Source organism: Zalophus californianus, chromosome X, assembly GCF_009762305.2.
Source record: "Zalophus californianus isolate mZalCal1 chromosome X, mZalCal1.pri.v2, whole genome shotgun sequence".
Taxonomy (NCBI): domain Eukaryota; kingdom Metazoa; phylum Chordata; class Mammalia; order Carnivora; family Otariidae; genus Zalophus; species Zalophus californianus.
This window is the reverse complement of record NC_045612.1, coordinates 114,907,622-114,930,766: the sequence shown is the minus strand read 5'-3', so window position 1 is coordinate 114,930,766 and position 23,145 is coordinate 114,907,622. Positions and strand designations below refer to the sequence as shown.

General features: G+C 40.1%; 1 protein-coding gene across 6 annotated transcripts in view; it reads right to left on the bottom strand.

The window, feature by feature from the left end:
• Positions 1–3,401: 3,401 nt before the first annotated feature.
• Positions 3,402–23,145, bottom strand: part of BEND2 (BEN domain containing 2) — a 63,962-nt gene continuing 44,218 nt past the window's right edge. For 5 of the 6 annotated variants that reach the window (XM_027608659.1, XM_027608664.1, XM_027608661.1 and 2 more), the window contains 5 exons: positions 22,607–22,728; positions 20,694–20,925; positions 17,250–17,453; positions 5,796–5,976; positions 3,402–5,640 (listed from right to left, as the gene is read on the bottom strand). In XM_027608659.1, the coding sequence (XP_027464460.1) occupies positions 5,843–5,976; positions 17,250–17,453; positions 20,694–20,925; positions 22,607–22,728 (692 nt within the window). In that variant the 3' untranslated portion in view covers positions 3,402–5,640; positions 5,796–5,842. The remainder of the gene's footprint in view (positions 5,641–5,795; positions 5,977–17,249; positions 17,454–20,693; positions 20,926–22,606; positions 22,729–23,145) is intronic. The other variant, XM_027608660.1, reaches the window with a different exon arrangement.

Here is a 23,145-nt window from a genome sequence, read left to right as displayed (position 1 = left end):
GGATCTTGGATTGAATACTGAAAGTGAGAAAGAGTTTTCTTTAGTGAAAAACCTGGCAAAATATACAAATAAAGTCTGGACTTAACAGGATTGTACCATGTTAATTTCTGAATTTGGTAATTATACCATGATTATGAAAGCTGTTAACATTAGGAGAAGCTGGGTGAAGGGTGTACGGGAACTCTGTGTACTATTTTTACAACTCTTCTGTAAGTCCAAAATTCTCTCAAAATAAAATGTTAAAATATAAAACTGTGCTACTTAAATAGTACCAAATTTTAATTCCTCATTTTCATTGGGCCCTGCAAATTATGTAGCCAGTCCTACATGGAAGTCTATGGAGAACTGGATAAAACCCTTCCTGTGACACAAAATAATGAAGCAGCAGCCAAACGATTCCCATGAGCTTGAAGGGAACCTGGAAGGAGCAGAGATAGGAGCTTCTCCAATCGAACGGGTCTTGAGGACAGGAATAGGAATGGCTCTAGGCCAATGACTAAAGACCAGAGGAGACAAAGAGATATCTCAGCTGATGATGGCTAAGAAGTATGACAAAAACCTGATTCTGAACCCTCTCCTCAGCTTTGGCAATATAAAGACAACTAAAACCTAGAATCAATTCTGGATAAAAGGATGAAAATACCCACCCATTGGTATTCTCCCCGACCTATCTCCATTCATGTCTTGGGCTCTTTACTTGCATTCTTGGGAAACTCAAAAGCCTTGAATGACGAAGGCTAAGTTTCTACTCCCAGTGCATGAAGGCTCAAAAATAGAAAGCAAGAGTGACGTCACCAAGATGGCGACAGAGTCCCGATTTCACTCTCCCTCACTACAACTAACAACTATTCCTGAACAAAACACCACCGAAAGAATGCTGGAACACCGGGCTGACGCCGAGGCATCCCCTGCACTATAGAGACCAAGGCAGACGGCCTCACAGGGCTAAGAGATGACACACACGGACCGCACTGCCCCTTCCCAGATCAGCACAGCACCACAGGGAGGGGCCTCCCCTGGGCCTCAGGTTCCTCCAGTGGGGAGAGAGAGCCCAGGTGACAAGCAGCGCCCCGACACTGCGGGTAGCTCCGCGGGGGCCCCTACCTGGATTGCAGGGCAATCTGAGTGGGACTGAGAAGGGGGTGGGGCTTGCAACAATTCACGCAGGCCAGGCGGGGCTCCTAACTGCGGTGCCCAAGCAGTAGCCTCAACCACGAGTTTTGCTCACCTGCAGAACCACTGAACTTGGCAAGGTGCACGTCTGCCGGACTCGGGTCCTCAAACAAGGCGTTCTGCCCACCTTAGAGCCTAGTCGGCCCAGGCCCCCGCCAGGTGCTGAGTCACAGCCGCACCTGCGGCGTGGAGAACGTCTCGGGCCCGACCAGAGAGACTGGCGGGGACAGCTCGAAGCCTGAGCCTGCGCGCCTGAGCTCAGTGGTGGGTAGGCGGGGCTGCTGCTCCGCCCAGACCCGGGCATTAATTCATAGCCAGGGCTGAGGGTAGCTGAGGGTAGCTTCTACCCACTGAAAAGCCTGTTTGAAAAATTGGGAGCTTCCGGGAGCGGCCCCACCCCGTCACACCAAGGCCTGGGAGCTGAAACATAGCCCCACCCATCACGGGTCCCAGGCCCACCTAACTGGAACGTCTAGTGAGAACACCTGGAGGCTGTGTAATCAAAATAGAAATCAAGCTGTTATAGAAAAATAAAGTAATATTTCTTGCCCAGCTATGTTGGTGTAGACATTTGCACCTGTCACTCGTCAATCTTACAAATTAATTTTACTAATTGAGATTACCAAGTATTCCATCTCAAAGAGGACGAGGAGGATTTTTATCATGGTGAAAAAAGTCATTGCAAACTTAACATATTGTGAGTTAAAATAAATTAGGCTGGAGGAGGTAGCAGGGGAAATTTAAAAAAAAAAAATGTTAGTGTGAAGGAAGCAGTGAGCGTGAATGTGGTTAGGCCACCACTGTTGCAGAGATAGTCCTCTACTACATGCAGAAATAGTCTCTCAAAAGCGAGAAACAGGGACGCCTGAGTGGCTCAGTCATTAAGCGTCTACCTTGGGCTCAGGTCATGAGCCCAGGGTCCTGGGATGGAGCCCCGCATCAGGCTGCATCAGGCTCCCCGCTCGGCGGGAAGTCCGCTTCTCCCTCTCCCACTCCCCCTGCTTGTGTTCCCTTCTCGCTGCGGTGCTTCTCTGTCAAATACGTAAAATCTTTTTTTAAAAAGTGAAAAACAGCTGAAATATCTAAGCCTTGCTGGCCGAAATAAAAATGTTACCATATGGGCACCTGGGTGGCTCAGTCGGTGAAGCGTCTGCCTTGGGCTCAGGTCATGATCCCTGCTCGACAGGAAGCCTGCTTCTCCCTCTCCCTCTCCCACTCCCCCTACTTTGTGTTCCCTCTCTCGCTGTCTCTCTCTCTGTGTCAAATAAATAAATAAAATCTTTTAAAAAAAGTTACCATATGTTTAAGTAAATATTAAAGTATAAAATGATATTATGCTTTAGTAACACTTCGATTTTACCCAGGAAGTGTAAAACACTTCCAAAGTTTTCAATATACTTATGACTATGCCCACAATAGTAAATTACTGTTGCTGGGTTCAACTATTCTACTTTGCTTACTAAGCAAGAAAGCAAACATTCTAAGTGTGTCACATTTATGTAACTGGATGAAAAATATGTTATTAATTTTTTAAAAACCACTGTGGATTGCATTAGTAAAAGTGCTGTAAAATTACTCCATTGTAAAGAACAACCTAAGCATCTGTATTAAGAATATCTTAAATGTTTATTCATTGTATTTATTTGTAAAACAAGACAACATAACAAATATAAACTTATTTATCAAAAACTAGTCTTATGAACAGGCATTTAAAATCTTTAACATTGGATGAATACAGTAATGGAATGAACCTGTGAAATTTTGAAGGCAGGAAAGGTCTAATTTAGTTTAAAATAAAATATGAAGCACCTTTGTGAAATTTATTTTGCTCAATCAGTGTGATTGTAAAGAAGCCGTGTGTAAAAAAACAAAAATAAATTGTGTATATAATTTTATAATTCAAACCATGGGAATCATTTTAAACACTTTCTTAAAAAAAATAATGAGTTTATAAACTGTGCTAGCCAATACAGCACCCACTATTCACATACGGTTATCTAAATTTAATTTTTAATTAGCTAAAATGAGGTAAAATTTATAAAGTTTAGTTCCTCTAATTTTTTAAAAGGTTTTATTTATTTATTTGACAGAGAGAGTGAGAGAGTACAAGCTGGGGGTGGGGGCAGCAGAGGGAGAAGCAGACTCCCCGCCAAGCAGGGAGCCCGACACGAGGCTCCGTCCCAGGACCCTGGCTGGGATGAGGATCAAGCCAAAGGCAGACATTTAACCAACTGAGCCACCCAGGCACCCCCTACATGTGGCTCTTAAGCACTTGAGATGTAGTCATTAGAGGAACTAAATTTGGGGGCACCTGGGTGGCTCAGTTGGTTAAGCATCTGCCTGGGTGGTTGTCGGTTACGTGTTCCCCTTTGACCTGGGTCCTGATCCTGGGATGGAGCCCCACCGCTTCTCCCTCCCCCTCTGCTGCTCCTCCTGCTTGTACTCTCTGTCAAATAAATAAATAAAATCTTAAAAAAAAACAAAAAAGCCACATGTGGCTAGTGACTACCATACCGGACAACATAAAATTATAGAACATTACCAATATAATGGTACTGGACAGGACTGGTCTAACAAATTATATAAGCAACCACCATAATAAAGTCTACCATGTCAATCTTGAAAAATTTTTGTAAATATAAAGTTTTTGTTTTTGTATTGCTTCTAGTCCAGGGACTATTTCAGATAGCACAAAATACAAATCAAATTTGAAATCTGCATATACAGTTTAAAATATAATCTTGCCTAGAATATAATTTTACTTTTCCATATTAGCTGTATTACCAATAGTGTGTAAAATTATTTATAAAACTGAATGGTGAAGACAAAGACTATCTTAGATGAATTAATCTGAATAACTCTGGTCAAAACTCTTTTGCCCTGTATGGAAGATTTTTTGGCTTGAATTATTTACTTTTTAAGACAACTGTAGGCATAGCCTAAACATATAAAGATATGCATAGAAATACTGTAATTTTATTAATCTAAAGGCAACTAACAACAAATTATTTATTTGGAGAACAGGGTTGTAAAAATTCTATCTTACGTCTTCATCTTTCTAAAATTGGTTATACTATATTTCACTAAAATACTCTAAAAATTGAATTTAATTTTCAAAAGACATATCATTTGAAAAAATGTATATATTCTACAAATTGACCATATAAAACCATCCTAAACTACTTTACGAGTCACAAAAATAACAAGACTTGTCAACTTTCACACTAATTACTGTGACTGACTTATTACTTTCTATTAAATTTCTTCTTTGCCTTATCAAAAGAGCAAAGTTAATTAGTGTCAACTATCTAAGAAAACCCATGGGTCATAAGCAAATGTGCACAACTAAAGCCTGAACTCTCACAAGGAAAAACACTGTTTTTTGAACAATAACTAAGAATGTGATAAAGCAAATATAACTGAGAACTGTTCCATAGGTTGAAAGCTGAGAGATGACATTATAACTAACAAAACGTTTCTCTTTTTTCTGACAAAATGCTTCTTAAACACAAATGATCAAACAATGAAATTATACAGTATTTTCTATGGCTAAAACATTCAATAACTTTAAAGTGCTTAAGCTAAACATAAAATCCTACTCATGAGCGAAATGGAATTATTGTTTTCATTTGCCAATATTCCTGCCAATATACTTCAAGATCACTTTTTTCTAATTGAATTTCTGATCAATGTTTTTTTCATTTAAACACTGTAAGGTTTAAATTTGTATGCACTTCAACTAGTAGAATCAATCAGAAAAACACAGTAAATATAAAGAACCTTCATCCAGGCATTTCAGAAACAACAACAAAAAACATTCGAATCTGGTCAGATTCTTTTTATTCATCGTGATATATTCTTAAATTTGAATTACTTCAATGGGACCAAAAAGCCTCCTGACATGAGTTTCTGTGTTGACTCTTAGAAAACTGCTGTGATAAAATATTATCAGGAGGTAAATAAAAGGATGCTGTTCTTATCAGGAGTAAATAAAAAAAAAAACCCCATAGGGCTCGTGCCTGGAAAACTTGGGTCAAACAATAGGATGTCAGTCTTATGAATCCCCTACTGATGGATATTTAAGAAAGCCAACATGGGTGTCTGGGTTATGTGTAAACCATACCTCCCTTCTGAATCAGTGGAGCTTAGACCTCAGATCTGCAGTGACAATTCACTTGACGAATATTGAATGTCTACTACCTACCTGGAATTATGGTCTGCCTATCCAACCATGTCTCTCTACCTCACTATCTATTATGTGTGTCACTGATGCTCAGATCTCATCTATCACTAAGAGCTAAACGTGCTATTCTCATTCTACCTTAAAACAGCAATGAAAACCACCTTTAGGAGTTTACCACCATTCCTTTAATCAGAGGTTCTTCTCGGAGTACTGCCCATCACTTTGTTCACAAGATGAAACATTACACATCTTCCTAAAGCAATACACATCTTCCTAAAGCAATTCTGTGGGCAGAAAAAGAACATCGGATATTTCTTCAGTTGTGAATGCAGAACTACACCGCCGCTACAACAAGCTAATTTTGGAATTACGACTCGAGAAACTTAGGGGATGATACAACAATTAAAAAAAAAAAAAAGTAGGGTTGGCATTCAAGTACTTCAGTCATTATCTCTTGGTTCTGACTCTGTTGGAGTTGTTAAGCTGCTATGCTTTGAGTATGAACTTCTTAAGGTCATAGCGAAGACTACGGATGGAGCTGTTGATAGCTGTCACACACAACTTCCAGTTATATCCGGTTTCTGAGAGATTGCAAGTCGGGAAGATGTCTTGAAGAAATTCTGGTGGTAAAGCCCGAAAACATAAGTTACTTAGAAATCACTTCTCAGAGAAATGAATTTATTCAACCTTAGTTCTATTGCTATGACTATGAAAGGGTCGTTGAAACTTTAATTAAAACACATGGAGTATTATAACTATTATTAAATTAGCTGAACAAATCTTTTCATCTAAAAGGATAATGGCAAATAGCACCATTCTTAAATCACAGTAAAATAAAAGTATCCCATGACCTTGCTACATAACCAGAATGGAAATCCTCTCGTCTTCGACACCCAACGTAAACTTTTCTCATTCTTAAATTTATCAAACATGCATGTTATTCATTATATCAAGACTTGCTAAGGCTTTGTAACACGCTAGAGGCTGCAATGTCTTTATACTTTTAGAGGCAAGAAGCTATAACTGCTAAATATTTTGGTACTGCTTGATTTCTCTCAGACAAGAAAGGAGTCTCTAGATCTTGCAGTTAGAGGAAAACGTCTATAAACGAAGGTAACAGAGCAACATGGCTCAAGGAGCACACTTAGAGAAAGTGGGTGGACAGACGAAGGGAAAGGTGGAGAAGAGAGATGTTTTTAACGAGAAGAGCAGAACTGTCCTCGGATACATTTTTAGGTAACTTCCAAAGTACCTCTGAGGCCTTAGAAAAGGATCTGATGAGCACTACAGGCCTGCATTAGTTGGCTACATTAATCTCATTTGTTTTTCAATAAGATTAAGAAGCTGGGAAATCAGGACAATGACATAAACACAACATAGGTCCAAAATTTTTAGCAAGGCATGTGACAGTTAAAAAGCTTTTATACTCAAAGGACTACTTAATACACCAGTGGTAGCCTGGAAGGAGGCTTTCAGTGGTATGTCCCTGGATTCAGTATCAGGCAGTGTTTTGATGCTGCCGGCCATCTTTTCTTATTATTATTTTATTTTTATTATTATTATTTTGCTGCCGGACATTTTTATTACCAAGAAAGAAGTTCTGGAAAGCAGGCTTGTCCCATCTGCCCAGGACAGTGAAGCTGGGAGGGATAACTAAGAGACTGGAAGACAAATACAGCCGCAAAGCTTTCAACAGGCTGCAACAAGGAGCCTAAAGTGGCTGGTATTTCCCAAAAAGTGCTCTCTGAAACACTAGTCATGAAGAAGTTTCCTGGGGAAAGAGATTCCGGTTGTGCAAACGAGCAATGCTACCCTCCAGAGTTAGTTCCCACTGAAAAATCCCACAGCAAAGAGACCTGCTGATTCAAAGGTGACAGATGCAGATGCGTTAGTTGGGCTTATAAAATGAGGAAGGTGGCAATGCAAAAAAACAACAGAAGGTCAGGACTGTGGAGATCTGGAAGGGCTTCAGAGCTAAAGGCATTCAAAACATGTTTTAAAACAGAGTCAAGTGAAATAGATCTATGGACTAAGGCCCTGGGGGTGCCAAATCAAGAGCTTCCCTAGCCACTTGACTAAAAAGCACCTTATTCATGAAGCACCCATTAACATTCAGCTGTCTTTAAGAAATATTGTTTGGGGGACGCCTAGGTGGCTCGGTTGATTGAACATCTGCCTTTGGCTCGGGTCATGATCCCAAGGTCCTGGGATTGAGCCCCGCATCGGGCTCCTTGCTCAGTGGGGAGCCTGCTTCTCTCTCTACCTGCCACTCCCCCTGCTTATGCTCGCTCTCACGTTCTCTCTCTGACAAATAAATAAATAAAATCTTTCAGAAAAAAAGAAACACAGTTTAGGAAATGCTAGTCTACACTAACAGGATAAAATGCAGGAGGAATAAATATAAAATCCTACACTTACATTAAAAAAATAGTAACAGTATAAATAGAAATAGCCCAAACACTAACAACATAAGTACTAGATAAACATCAGTATATAGAAGAAAAGATCTAGGGGTCTTAGTTAACCATAAAATTAAAAATGGCAAGTGCCATTATAGTCCGGATTAACATTGACATTGGTCTTGGCAATGATTTTTTTATTCTGACACCAAAAGCAAAAGCAACAAAAGCAAAAATAAACAAGGAAGCCATCAACAAAATGAAAAGGCAACCCACTGAATGGGAGAAAAGATTTGTAAATCATATATCTGATAAGGGGTTGATATCCAAAATATAAAATAACTCATACAATTCAACAGGAAAAACACCAACCACATGTTTTAAAATATGGGCAAAAGATCTGAATAGACATTTTCCCAAAGAAGACAAAGAGATGGCCAACAGGTATTTGAAAAGATACTAAACATCATTAACCATCAGGGAAATGCAAATCCAAACCACAATGAGATATCACCTCACCCCTGTCAGAATGGCTAAAATCAAAAAGACCAAGTACTGGCGAGGATGTGGAGAAAAGGAAACACTGGTGCCCTGTTGCTGGGAATGTAAATCGGTGCAGCCACTATAAAATAAAACAGTAATGGAAGTTCCTCAAAAAATTAAAAATAAAACTACCATACGATCCAGCAAGTCCACCTCTGAGTATTTATCCAAAGAAAACAAAAATGCTAACTCAAAAAGATATAGGCACCCGCCCTGTTCACTCTAGCATTATTTACAATAGCCAAGATAGACAACCTAAGTGTCCAAGTGTCCATGGATGGATGAATGAATAAAGAAATTGTGGTGTACACACACACACACACACACACACACACACACACACACACACACACACACACACACACACACATTTTTATTCGGCCATAAAAAATAATGAAACCTTGTCATTTGTGACAACATGGACGGACCTTGAGGACATTATACAAAGTGAAATAAGCCAGACAGAGAAAGACAAATACCACATGATTTTACTTATGTGTGGAATCTAAAACAACAACAAAACAACAAGAAGATACAGAGAACAGACAGGTAGTTGCCAGAGGTAGGAGGTAGGGAGAGGAAGAAATGGGTGAAGGGGGTCAAAAGGTAAAAAGAAAAAAAATAATAAAATGAATACATTTTGCAACATGTATACACATAAGAAGGAAGGAAGGAAGGAAGGGAGAGAGGGAGGGAAGGAGAAAGGAAGGAGGGAAGAGAAAGAATGACCTCTTTGCAGGAACAATTTTCAGAGACAGCGTGTTTATTAAAAAAATAAAATTTAAAAATTAAAATTATAATGGCAAGTGCCATTTTAGACTGCATTAACAGCCTAAAAGGAAAGAGTACCATTGTATTCTGGGTTAACTTGAGAACATCTGAAGTTGGTCACTGAATCAGATCATGAAAGATGAGGAAAATATTTCTATGAGGACTTACTGAAGGAAATGGAGATATTTACCTGTAAAAGTGTAAGACTTAGTGGGGGAAAAGTTGTGAATTACACTTATTTTCTCAAATTCTCATGCTTCCATGTCGAGGGATCTCCAAATTGGAAAGTTTGAAAAAACTGTGCGATTAAAAAATAAAGCTGATATTTTTATCTCCACCTGCCAGATTCTAGTGGCTGTCTCTCACTTGGTTTTGAACTTGAAAGTGGGGGGAGAGGGTGTATTTACTATCTCCTAGTGCTCCACCAGGAAGTAATAGCTGTCTCTACATACTTGAAGGCCTATCATGTGAAAAGTAACTGGATCTACCCTATTTAGCTCTAGAAGGGATAAGTAGAACAAATGTGTATTACATGCAGGGAAGTAAATTTTGAGTCACTTGGAGGAAAAACTTTCTCATGAATTAGAGCCCCTTTAAAATGTATTGGGTTACTACTGGAGGTAAGAGAAGATGGTGACGGAGTAGGAGGACCCTAGGCTTGTCTCATCCCATGAACACAACTAGACAGCTATCAAATCATCCTAAATACCCCAGAAATCAACCTGAACCCTGACACAACAAACCCCACAATTAAAGGAAGAGAAGAGGCCACATGGAAGAAGGTAGGAAGTGTGGGGATATGGTTTAGGGGAGAAATGGATCGCAGGTGCTATAGAGGGGAGGGAGCTGTGGTTGCAGAGAGAGAGAGGGGAGCACACAGGGGAAAGATGCACAGGAAGAACAAGACGGGCTGAATTTCCTGACTTCTTGCAATCAGCAGGGATTAAAGCCTGGAGTTTTAAAGGTCAGCAGGCTTGTCTGGGATAGAGCCCAGAGGGCACTGCACTACTCCTGGGGGGGGGAAGGCAGGCAAACAACTCAAGGGCAGATGGTGTGGAAAGAGTGATTTGAAGACTGCCTGGGGCACACAGGGGGTAGATTGCTCACTCTTCTTGGAGCGCTCTCCCTGAGAGGCAACGTTCACAGAGACGCCTCTCTGAGAACAAAGGACCTGGCTGGTGCCTTTTCCCTCCCCTGCCCATCAGCATAAATACAGAGCCACCCGTGGGAAGCAGCACAGGGAGGACACTGGCTGCCTAACTTGCTTATACCGAGCCCCACCCCCACCACACTCTGGCAGGACTGCCCTTCTCCGTCAAGCTTGCCTCTGTCCCAGCCCAGGGGGGGCCCCTTCCCCAGAAACCAGCAGAAACCCCTGCCCATACCACGGCTCCCAACCAGAGAGTTCTGTGGGGCTTCAGTTCTAGTGGAAGTAGTATCAGGTCTCATTGAACAAGCAGATCATAGCACACCTAGTTAAAACTCACCACATTCTGGGGCAAAGACCAACCACAGCCCACTGCAAGCAAGGAGAGCCTCTGCAGATGACTGGCCTGAGGGACAGAGCAGCCAAAACACAGCAGCAGAGTGCACACAGCACACACCAGAGACACCCCTGAAGCACCAGGCCCTGGGCTTTACATGACCACTTCTTCATAAAGCCGCACTCTCAGAAGCAGGAAACATAACTGGCTTTTCTAACACAGACAAGAAGACAGAGACTTAGACAAAATGCAAAGACAGAGGAATTCATCGCAAACGAAAGAGCAAGATAAGGCCACGGCCAGAGATCTAAGTGAGAGAGATCTAAGTAACATGCCTGATGGAGAATTTAAAGCAACAATCATAAGGATACTCGCTGGGCTAGAGAAAAGAATGGAAGGCATCAGGGAGATCCTTACCACAGAGATAAAAGAGTTAAAAAAAGAATTAGTCAGAAATGAAGAATGCAATAAATAAGATTGGAAACAGGCTTGATGCACTGAACAGCAGGCTGGAAGAAGTGACAAAGTGACAAAGACAAGAAAGGATCAGAGAAAATCTCCAGAAACAATGCCAAAACAAGTAATAAAATGGCACTAAATACATATCTATCAATAATCACTCGGGGGGCGCCCGGGTGGCTCAGTCGTTAAGCGTCTGCCTTCGGCTCAGGTCATGATTCCAAGTCCTGGGATCGAGCCCCACATTGGGCTCCCTGCTCAGCGGGAAGCCTGCTTCTCCCTCTCCCACTCCCCCTGCTTGTGTTCCCTCTCTCGCTGTGTCTCTCTCTGTCAAATAAATAAATAAAATCTTTAATAAATAAATAAATAAATAAATAAATAAATAAATAAATAATCACTCGGAATGTAAATGGACTAAATGTTCCAATCAAAAGACCTAGGATGTCAGAATGGATAAATAAACAAGACCCACCTATATGCTGCCTGCAAGAAACTCATTTTAGACCTAAAGACACCCATCACTTCTCGGCCTTTTGGCTAAGATCAAGTGTAGACCTAAAGACACCTGCAGATTGAAAGTGAGGGGGTGGGGCACCTCAGTGGCTCAGTCGTTAAGCGTCTGCCTTCGGCTCAGGTCATGATCCCGGGGTCCTGGGATCGAGCCCCACATCAGGCTCCCTGCTCTGCAGAAAGCCTGCTTCTCCCTCCCGCACTCCCCCTGCTTGTGTTCCCTCTCTCACTGTCTTTCTTTCTGTCAAATAAATAAATAAAATCTTAAAAAAAAAAAAGTGAGGGGATAGAGAAACATTTATCATACAAATGGACATCAAAAGAAAGCCAGAGTAGCAACAGTCCTATCAGACAAACTAGATTTTTAAACCAAAGACTGTAACAAGAGATGAAGAAGGCCACTATATCATAATAAAGGGGACAAACCAACAAGAAGATCTAACAACTATAAATATTTATGCACCCAACATGGGAGTACCAAAATATATAAAACAATAACAAACATAAAGGAACTCATTGATAATTATACAATAATAGTAGGGGACTTTAACACCCCAATTACATCAATGGCAGATCATCTAAGCACAAAATCAACAAGGAAACAATGGCTTTGAATGACACACTAGAACAGATGGACTTAACAGATCTATTCCGAACATCCCATCCTAAAACAACAGAATACACATTCTTTTCAAGTGCACATGAGACATTATGCAGAAGAGATCACATACTAGATCACAAATCAGGCTTTAACCAATACAAAAAGACTGAGATCATACCATGTACATTTTCTGACCCCAACACTATGAAACTAGAAGTCAGTCACAAGAAAAGTCTGGAAAGACCATAAATACATGGAGGTTAAATAACATGCTACTAAAAAAATGAATGGGTCAACCAGGAACTCAAAGAAGAAATTTAAAAAAATACATGGAAACAAATGAAAATGAAAACACAATGGTCCAAAACCTCTGGGATGCAGCAAAAGCAGTTGTGTTAAGAGGGAAATTTACAGCAATCCAGGCCTGCCTCAAGAAGCAAGAGAAGTCTCAAATATGCAACCTAACCTTACACCTAAAGGAGCTAGAAAGAGAACAATACAACCTAAATCCAGCAGAAGGAAGGAAATAATAAATATTAGAGGAAAAATAAATGATATAGAAACTAAAAAACAACAGAACAGATCAACGAAGTCAGGAGCTGATTCTTTGAAAGAAGTAATAAAATTGATAAACCTCTAGCCAGACGTATCAAAGAGGAAAGAGAAATGACCCAAATAAATAAAATCACAAATAAGAGAGGAGAAATAACAACCAACATCACAGAAATACAAACTATCATAAAAGAATATTAAGAAAAACTATATGCCAACAAATTGGACAACCTGGAAGAAATGCGTAAATTCCTAGAAACCTATAAACTACCAAAACCAAAACAGGGAGAAATAGAAAACTTGAACAGACCGATAACCAGCAAAAAAAAAAAAAAAAAAAAATTGAATCGGTAATAAAAAATCTCCCAATAAACAAAAATCCAGAACCAGATGACATCACAGGTCAATTCTACCAAATATTTAAAGAGTTAATACCTATTCTTCTCTAACTATTCCAAAACATAGAAAAGGAAGGGAAACTTCCAAATTCATTCTATGAGGCCAGCATTACCTGATACCAAAACAGATAAAGATTCCACTAAAAAAGAAAACTACAGGCCAATATTCCTGATGAACCTGGATGCAAAAATTCTCAATAAAATACCAGCAAACCGAATGTTTCCTGAGGCAAGGGAAACAAAAGCAAAAATAAACTATTGGGACTTCATTAAAATAAAAACTTCTGCACAGTGGAGAAAACAATCAAACTAAACTAAAAGGCAACCTATGGAATGGGAGAAGATATTTGCAAATGACATATCTGATAAAAGGTTAGTATCCAAAATATATAAAGAACTTATAAAACTCAACACCCAAAAAATTGAATAATCCAATTAAAAAATGGACAGAAGAGATGAGCAGCCACTTCTGCAAAGAAGACATCCAGATGGCCAACAGACACATGAAAAGATGCTCAAAATTACTCATCATCAGGGAAATGCAAATCAAAAGCACACTGAGAGATCACCTCACACCTGTCAGAATGGCTAAAATCAAGAACACAAGAAACACCAAATGTTGGTGAGGATGTGGAGAAAGAGGAACCCTCCCACACCATTGGTGGATATGCAAATTCCACGGTGGATATGCAAATTCCGTGGAAGACAGTATGGAGGTTCCTCAAAAAGTTTTTTTAAAAGTTAAAAATAGAAGTACCCTATGATCCAGCAACTGCACTACTGTGTATTTACCCAAAGTATACAAGAACGCTAATGCAAAGGGGTACACGCACCCTGATGTTTACAGCAGCATTACCTACAACAGCCAAATTATGAAACCAGCCCACATGTCCATCGACTGATGAATGGATAAAGAAGAAGTGGTGTATATATATGCATTGGAATGTTACTCAGCCATAAAAAAGAATAAAACCTTGCCATTTGCAAGGACATGAAAAGAACTACAAAGTATTGCACTAAGCAAAATAAGTCAGTCCAAGAAAGACAAATTCTACTCATATGTGGAATGTAATAAACAAAACAAATGAGCAGATGGAAAAAGGGGGGGGGGCAAACCAAGAAACAGACTCTTAACTATAAAGAACACAGTGATGGTTACCAGAGGGGAGGTGGGTGGGGGATGAGTGAAACAGGTGATGGGGATTAAGGAGGACACTTGTCCTGATGAGCACCGGGTGAGGTATGGAAGTGCTGAATCACTACATTGTACACCTGAAACTAATATTACACTCTATGTTAACTAAGTGCAATTTAAATAAAAACTTAAAATAAATGAATAAATACAAACAAGCTTTTAAAAAATATAGTGGATTGCTATCAATGCAAGTGTTCGAACTGAGGGGAGGCAACTATATGTCAAAGCTGAGACCAAATTCCTGCTCTGGGGGAAAAGTTGTATTAGAGGATGTTTAATGTACTTCCTATTGCTAAGACTTTACCGTTCTGTAATATGCAGAAATGGATGGGAGGGTATAGGAGTAAGGGTTGTTCACTGATTGCAAATCTGCAGCCCACTAACTTTCTCCATGTAAACCATTCTCTAAGGAGCCCTTAAGTGATACTGAACTCTCATCAGAGAGCATCAAATAATAGTTTCTTCTGTGAAATCAATACCTTTGGCTAGTAGACATATTTACTTTTGACTACTAATTTCCAGAAGAGTTCCCCCAAATAATAAAATCTTAGAATAAGAAATTATATTAGAATAGAAGAATAAGCTGGCTTATTCAGTCAGTGGGATACCACTCAGCAGTTAAAATGCATGAACTAGATCTCAAAAACACAATGTTGAGTGATAAAAATTTGCAAAAGGATACATACTATATATCCCCATTTATGTACATTAAAACAACCATAGAACGACATTATATATTATTTATGGCTCTATCAACATAGGTAGCAAAAGCATAAAATATGCATGGGAATGGTACATCTAACTCCAAGACTGTGGTTGTTTCTGGGGAGAAAGACAGGGGAAAGGGATGATGATGAGTTTTAATTATATCAGTAATGTTTTATTACTTAAAAAAATAACCTACAGCACAAAGACCAAAATATCTATATCTATACTGGGCTGACAGGTGCTTATTATATTACTGTATCATTTTCTGTACATTTTTGTGTGTTTTTAAATTATACTGAACCAAAACTTCTAAAGAAATTATGTTGGAGGCTATAATGCCCAGTCCTTCTATGAGTGCAGGAATCGCCTCTCCTCTCTGGTCACTCAGCCTTTGTTCTTTTTGTTCTCCAAGTTCATTTTATCCTTATATTAAAGTAAAACATGCTTTCTGGTCAGATTCTCCTCCTTGGGCCTGGCTCTGCCCACACCCCTAGGAAAGTGATGATGATTCTATCACATTCTCGCTGCTGAAATAACTCACAGGGCTGCCCTTCTACACAGGAATAGAACTTTGAGTCTTATGGGAAATTTGTTAAAATATGCCCCATGTGGATAGTACGTCAAACTTGTACTGAGTATATTTTACTACAAAAGACATCTTCTCAATTTGTAATATAATTCAATAGGGATAAAACAAAATGAAATGCACAGAATAATATCTTTAGTCCACTTTTAAGGAACTAATATATTCAGATATTTAAAGAACTATAAAAGTCACCTTTTACCCTCATTTACAATTTTTTTTATTTAGAATGGGGCACCTGGGTGGCTCAGTCAGTTAAGCATCCAGCTCTTGGTTCTGGCTCAGGTCACGATCTCAGGATGGTGAGATGGTGCCCTACATGGGGCTCCACCCTCGGGGGCGGGGGGGGGGGGGGGAGTCTGCTTCTCTCCTTATCCCTCTCCCTCTGCCCCTCCCTGCTCCTTGCACTCACGCACGTGCACTCTCTCTCTCTCTCTCTCCCTCTCGCTCTATCTCTCAAAAATAAATAAATCTTAAAAAAAATTTTTTTAATTAGAAAGATAATATTTCTCCTATAAACACCTTCATTTCCAAATTGGTTACAAAGTCTGTTTTCTTTTTTTACCATAATATAAGGGGAATTAGGTTTTGGTTTTTTGCCTGGTGGGTTAGCTCAGCGATGTCCAAATTGCCAACTGTGACCAATTATTAGGTCGTGATATCAGTGGTGGCAGCAATTTTAAAAAATGTAATACAGGGGCGCCTAAGTGGCTCAGTTGGTTAAGCGTCTGCCTTCGGCTCAGGTCATGATCCCGGGGTCCTGGGATGGAGCCCCACAGCGGGCTCCCTGCTCAATGGGGAGCCTGCTTCTCCTTCTCCCTCTGCCTGCCACTCCCCCTGCTTGTGCTCTCTCTCTCTCTCTCTCTGTCAAATAAATAAATAATCTTTTTAAAAAGTGTAATAGAATAGAAACCATTGGAACGTAATTCTCATAGAAATAATAAGCATTGTGAAGCTTTTGGTTGCGTTTTTAAAAACTCATACACACATGTACTGAGTCAGAACATAAACTGTATTTTCTACTACGAGTTGCAATAAAAAAAAAAGACAAGTTTGAAAACAAGTGGATTAGATGATAGCAATTGCTTACAGAAGGCACTGTAAGCCAGGCCTCTTTAGTTTAGTCTGAAATACAAAGTGTTCACATTTGTTGGGTATGTGTGATATGAAGGCAGGAACCAAAGAAGAACCAACTAAGATCAGGCTGGGGCTCAGAATCTCTCTTTGCTGGGGACCAGTGACACAAGTAAGAAATATTCTGCTTCCTGCTTTGTCCAAATTTAAATTTTCACAGAATCGCTTTTGGAAGCTGTATTACTTCATCTATATACGTCACAGATAAAGACTGCACCGGGCTCATGCGCACAAGAAAAATCTAGCCAATTAACCTGCTGTGCTATTGTTGGCACTTTGGCAAATTGACAAAGCCCAGCAGCTTCGACCTTGATCCTCAGTAAACAAAGGTGTTTGAGTTTCCATAAGCCTGGCAAGACAGAGCAATTAGCCCGGAGAACCCAAAAGCTGAAGAAACACAATTCATGAAACCACTCCTTGTTACATCCTAAGGAGGGAATTAGTAAGATCTCCATCTCTCCTCAGAACACATACAAACTGAATGGATTGTAGTTTCTGCCCCTCTGTAATGCAATTTGCTTTTTATTTATTCTCACATACTCAACATGGAACCAACCTCGAAGAGCGTTAATCCTATTCGGGTTAAGGGCGTTCATGCCATACCCCAGATTGCCATAGACGTTACTTTTTACCAAGACGTCCTCTGTGAACAGTTTGCGAATAAGGTATCTGGCTGCCAGCTCTGGGCGAGACTTCCCTTTGGCTATATTCAGTACTGAATGTGGCAACTGTACATTTCTACCTGGATTTCCAAGATATTCTAGAAGCGAAAGAGAAAGAAGATGTCAAGTTTCATGGCAGACGTTAGGTTCAAGTTTTTTTTTTTAAAGGCTTTAAGAGAAAGGTTGATTTTTCTGAATTTTTTAGGCTCCAGAATTCGAGAAGTTAAAAAAAGTAATCCCTTAAGTTTTTAGCGTATCATGAGATAGCAGGAGAAATGAAACAAGAATCACTGCTGATGTGATTGCACATGCTCTGATTGTTCAGGAAAACGATTCAGTGTTCTGTTACCTTTCAGGACAGAATCAGTTTGAACATTATGATTAGTAACAAATTCTAAGTAATTTCAATGGTCTCTTGTCCTCTTTATAACAAAGGCTTGTTCAAAAAGAAGCAACAAGATTCTTACTGAAATATTTATAATTTTTAAGTAGGTTTTCTATTAGGTATTAAAGTCATCATTTAAGAATTAGCAAACTCAGCTATCATATTTTAGTTAACTTATTTGAACTGAAAAATAAATTTTAAACCTATTTTCATTTCTCAACTCCACAGCCTAATCATCCCCATCTCTCCTCAGTCCTAGTGATTCAAATTAACCACATTTTAAAATGCCCTATTTTATATACAATAAAGAATTCTTTGTTGGAGAAAATATGTTAGAGAAATACAGTATGATTCTTACAAGTCAATAAGCATATTTTTCATCTTGGAACATTCATCATTTAATGGGTGACCATATTAATTACTGAATCCCCCAGACCCAACATTTACCAAGAGACACTGAATTATTTAAAAGTCCACTTAGTGGGTCCAAAGACTTCACTCTAGAAGATTAACCCAGCAGTATTTATCAAGGTCAGAAAAAAAAGGTTAATACTCTTTAACCTGGTAATTTCAATGCGGAGAACCTAACTTAAGGATCCAAGGGGTGCCTGGGTGGCTCAGTTGGTTAAGTGTCCGACTCTTGATTTCAGCTCGGGTCGTGATCTCAGGGTCTCGGGACTGAGTCTCGCGTCCAGCTCCGTGCTCAGTGCAGAGTCAGCTTGTCCCTGTCCCTCTCTTCCTCCCCCTACTTGCATGTTCTCTCTCCTCGTCTCTCTTTCTCTCAAATAAATAAATGAATAAAATATTTTTTAAAAATAACAGAGTCTTGGGCGCCTGGGTGGCTCAGTTGGTTGAGCGACTGCCTTCGGCTCAGGTCATGATCCTGGAGTCCCGGGATCGAGTCCCGCATCGGGCTCCCTGCTCAGCGGGGAGTCTGCTTCTCCCTCTGACCCTCTTCCCTCTCATGTGCTCTCTCTCTCTCTCTCTCTCAAATAAATAAATAAAACCTTTAAAAAAATAAAAATAAAAAAATAACAGAGTCTTCTAGTTCATGAACATGGGATATCTACGTATCTAGGTCTTCCTTAATTTATTTCAACAATATTTTATGGTTTTCAGAAAGCACATCTGGCACTTCTTTTGATAAATCCATCCCTAAGCATTTTAATTGAACATCAGGCTCCATGCTCAGTGGGGAGTCTGCTGGAGATTCTCTCTCTCCCTCTCCCTCTCCCCCTCTCGCTCACACTCTCTCTCTCAAATAAATAAATCAATCTTAAAAAAAGAAAAGAATCTAAAATATGTACAAAGCTACACAAATGAATTTTTTGGCAGCATGATCTGTATGACTGATAATCCCCTCCCCAACAAATCCCCCACCGCAAAAAAAAAAAGAGGAAGGTAGTTAAATAAATTAGGGTATACTTACTCAATTGAATATTATATACCTGTTAAAAGCAATGATCATAAACAACGGAGATTCTTGATAAAAAACATACACATACCATGTTTAAAAAGAAGAGTGAATATATAGAGACCATAATGTTTTAAAACGTAAGAAAAAAACTAGAAGAAAATTAAAATATCCACAATAGTTTTTTATGGTATCTTGATTGTGGGAGCTTTCCTTCCCTGCTGAATTTTTTCCACTTTTTCAAAATAAAATGGTGTAACAGAAAATACACAAACTGGGCAGCTGCCTGGCTCCCAATTCACTTAGTTGGCCCTATCTCCTGGTTCTAGACCTGTGACTTAAGTGCTCCAAATCAGATTCTTTGTCCTAGGAATCTGAGCAGTGACGAGAGGAAACTAGACCCTAGAACTCATGCAAGATGCAGACAGAGCCCCACAGACCTCAGGGGACGCCAGCTGCCACAATCAGGGCTGGCGGTTTGGCTCCTGCCTTCGGCTCGGTTGGTTTGTTCTCTGCTTCTTTAAATCTAGGAGCTATTCGTCCACTGATTTTTGTTATGGTTTAATTGGGCCAGAGTTTGTTTCTACGGCATACAGCCTGAACAAAGATAGTAGTTATATTGATTTTATAATGGAAAAAATACAAAGATGCATCATTTAAATAATTTCATTTGAACGGGTTCACAGGTAATATGCTACTGAGGGTTGACAGGGGGGCAGGGGAGAGACAGAAAATAGTTTTGCCAGCTCAGATGCCACTAAACCCTAGCACACTGAGGAGGAGGCGCTGGGAAGCATGAGTGGCAGGTGGCACCGTCACCTATGGAACCCACTGCCACTTGATGCTAATGAAGTAGGATGTGCCTCCAGCAGACAGCGAGCAGTGGGGGCAAAATGTTCTGAGGAATGGGATTTATTAATTCATACAAAAACTCTTCAAGGAGCACCCGCCACGTGTCAGGCACAGAGAGAGCAAGACCCCTGAATTGCTGCTGGCTCCACCAGCTGTAGCTCCTTCTCATGCCTAACGTGAGAGCTCACACGGGTTGAAGGAATCGACTGAGAGCTGCTTTCCGAAGGAAAAAGAGCAGATTTAGCTTAATGTTCAAAACTATCAGTCTCAGGGGCACCTGGGGGGCGCAGTCACTTAAGTGTCCGACTCTTGGTTTCGGCTCAGGGCTGATCTCAGGGTCGTGAAATCGAGCCCTCCGTCGGGCTCCATGCTCAGCACGGAGTCTGCTGGAGATTCTCTCCCTCTGCCCCTCCCCCCTGAACGCGCATGCTAGCGCGCTCACTCCCTCTCTCAAATAAATAATAAATCAATCTCTCTCAAATAAATAAATCTAAAAAAAAAAACTATTGGTCCCAAAACTAGGTATCTGTATTTCATTAACTCATTAATATAAGAGATTAAGTTGTTTAGATTTCTCATCATGAAAAATGTCAAACATACTTGAAAGTAGAACAGTACAATGAGGCCCACAATCGCATCACCCAGATTCAACATTTATCATCAAGAGAACTTATTTTAATAACTCACCCAGTATGTCATCAGATACCACTGAATTCTCCATGGAAGGTTTTTTAATTCCTTGATGGCAAACACTGCTCTTCCACTGAAAATTCCCTTTTACTCTTGTTCCTGAGGCAGCTGTTGGCTGAGATAACTGGGAAATGCTTTCACCGCCTTTGCCACCTCTTTCATCATTCACATCTGCAGACGCTGGAATGCCAAGACTGGTAGGGCCTTTTTTGCAGCCACCAGCTTTCTGCTGAAACACAACATGTGTCTGTACCCAAAGTCCCCTCATGAGAAAATATAGACATGCTCCATCATCTACCAGGGCCCCCCAGGTTGGTAGGGAAGCAACTATCTCTAACAAGGTCAGAAAAAGCGCACAGATACTGTGCACCATGATAGAAGAAGTAGACATGTGGCTTATTCCTCAAGCAGCCGTGATGTGCTGCCTCTTGGAGGCCTTGGTAGCTTTAGCTAATGATAACTGCTGGCACAAAACAAGTGCTTAGTAAACGTTTCAGGAATAAACGAATAAATGAGTCTCTTCAAGATGACAACTTCGGTTTTTGGTTTTTTCTTAAATGTTCTTGTTTGTTTTCTCTTTCCCCAGGGGCTAGCGACTCTAGGGATCTCTAAAGACCCTGGGGACCTTTTTTTTTTTTTTTAAGCTGTGCTTGAGACCCACTTTCTTGGCATATTTAACCAGAATCTCTGGTGGAAGGAGTGGGAGAGCTCAGGCATTAATGACTTTCTTTAAAAGTGTCTCCCATGACTCTAATATATTCCTAGGGTTAACAACCACTACTCTAGGTTGGGGCTTCTCAAAGGGCTATGGACACACAAATCACCCGGGGGTCTTGCTAAAATGCAAATTCTGCCTCCATGAGTCTAGTGTGGAGCTCAAGACTCTGCATTTCTCACAAGCTTTCCTGCGGTGCTGCTGGTGTTGCTGGTCCGCGGACCCACTTTGAGTGGCAAGGACCCGTCCCTCTCCTAGTCAAGCACACAGCAGGTATTTGGCAGATGCCAAATTCTGACGCCTAAGCAAATATGCAAATTACCATTTTCCAGGCAGTATGATAATTTTACATTCAAATGTTTAGGGTGCAATTTTTGTAGGATATAAAAGGGAATGTGAAAAATAAGCAGATTTGGTTTCACACAGATGGTGCTTGAGCTATCACTGAAATCAAGCCGTTCACTAGGAAAACATAAGCTCAGCTACAGATATTCTTGGCAAAGTTTCCATGCACTTACTCTAGAGATGCAGGACTGGCTGGACATGGCGAGAATAACATGCGGTTTTCAGAGAGGTGGGCAGAAATGAGAAATTGTTAAGTTAAATGCTTCAACAGGAGAAGGCAGTAGACATGACTCTCTCCCCTGCTGGCCCATTCGTGTTAAAAAAAAAAAAAAAAACTCTAATGCACTTTCAAGACAGAATGGATGTGAGAAAAGCCAGATTCCTGTTTGCCATGGAACTATAGAAAGTATAAGGTATCGGCAGTAGCCAAACCTCACGGCCAGCATGACGTCCGCCAGGTTCTGCCATCACTGAGGGCAGACAAGGACAGAAGCTCCTGCCTTCACTCCCGTACCACAGTCTGCTCTTCTCTGCGGTACTCAGTGAGATACTGAAAAAGATTTGCCAAACATCTCTGGAGCTGAAAACTCTTTCCTGGTATACCCCATGGCTTCAAATATACTGATTATAACACTCCATTTGATTTATTTTCTCTTTAGGATATTTGTATGGAGCATAAATGTCAAAGAGTAAAATAAATAGGCAGAGACCATACACTGCCCCTAAATTAAATAAACAAGATTTTGAGCACATGGCTTGAAGATCCTGTGTGTCATGCTCTTCACTTGGGAATTGTATACAGTATGCACTGATACAGCAGTGACCATATTTAAATTAAAAAATAACTTACTGGTGTTGTTGTGGCTTCGGCACATAAACAATAGATCAGAGAATTGATATCGGCAATACAGGTTTTCCAGTCTTTTCCACATTCACGCAAATCATGGTTGGGAAAATTTGTTGCCAGATATTCTGCAAATAGCGAAAGCATTCATGAAAATTTTTTAAAAAGAAAAAAAAACCCAAAGAATTGACAAGACATTTTTTTATTGAAAATACTGACATTTTCTATTTTGAATTGCTGCTCTTTTCTCTCTTTCTGAGAGTTGAGAAATTCTACTCAAAGAGGATGCTTTGCTGAATATCTCACTTCTAATGTGCAATTCCCCTATAAAACACTGACGTAGGGAGCCACTAAGGAGGTTTTGGTGCTTTTATTAAACTAAGAACAGATACTAAATTTAAATCTTAGCCGGAAAGGCTGAGAAGTGATGAGGTTATGGGGCTTTTAAAAAAAAGTGTGTAACAGAAAGTCAATATTTCTGGGTGCTAATGCCATTGAATAACCCTGTGGATATATTAAAACTAAAAAGGAAACCTGTAAGCAGA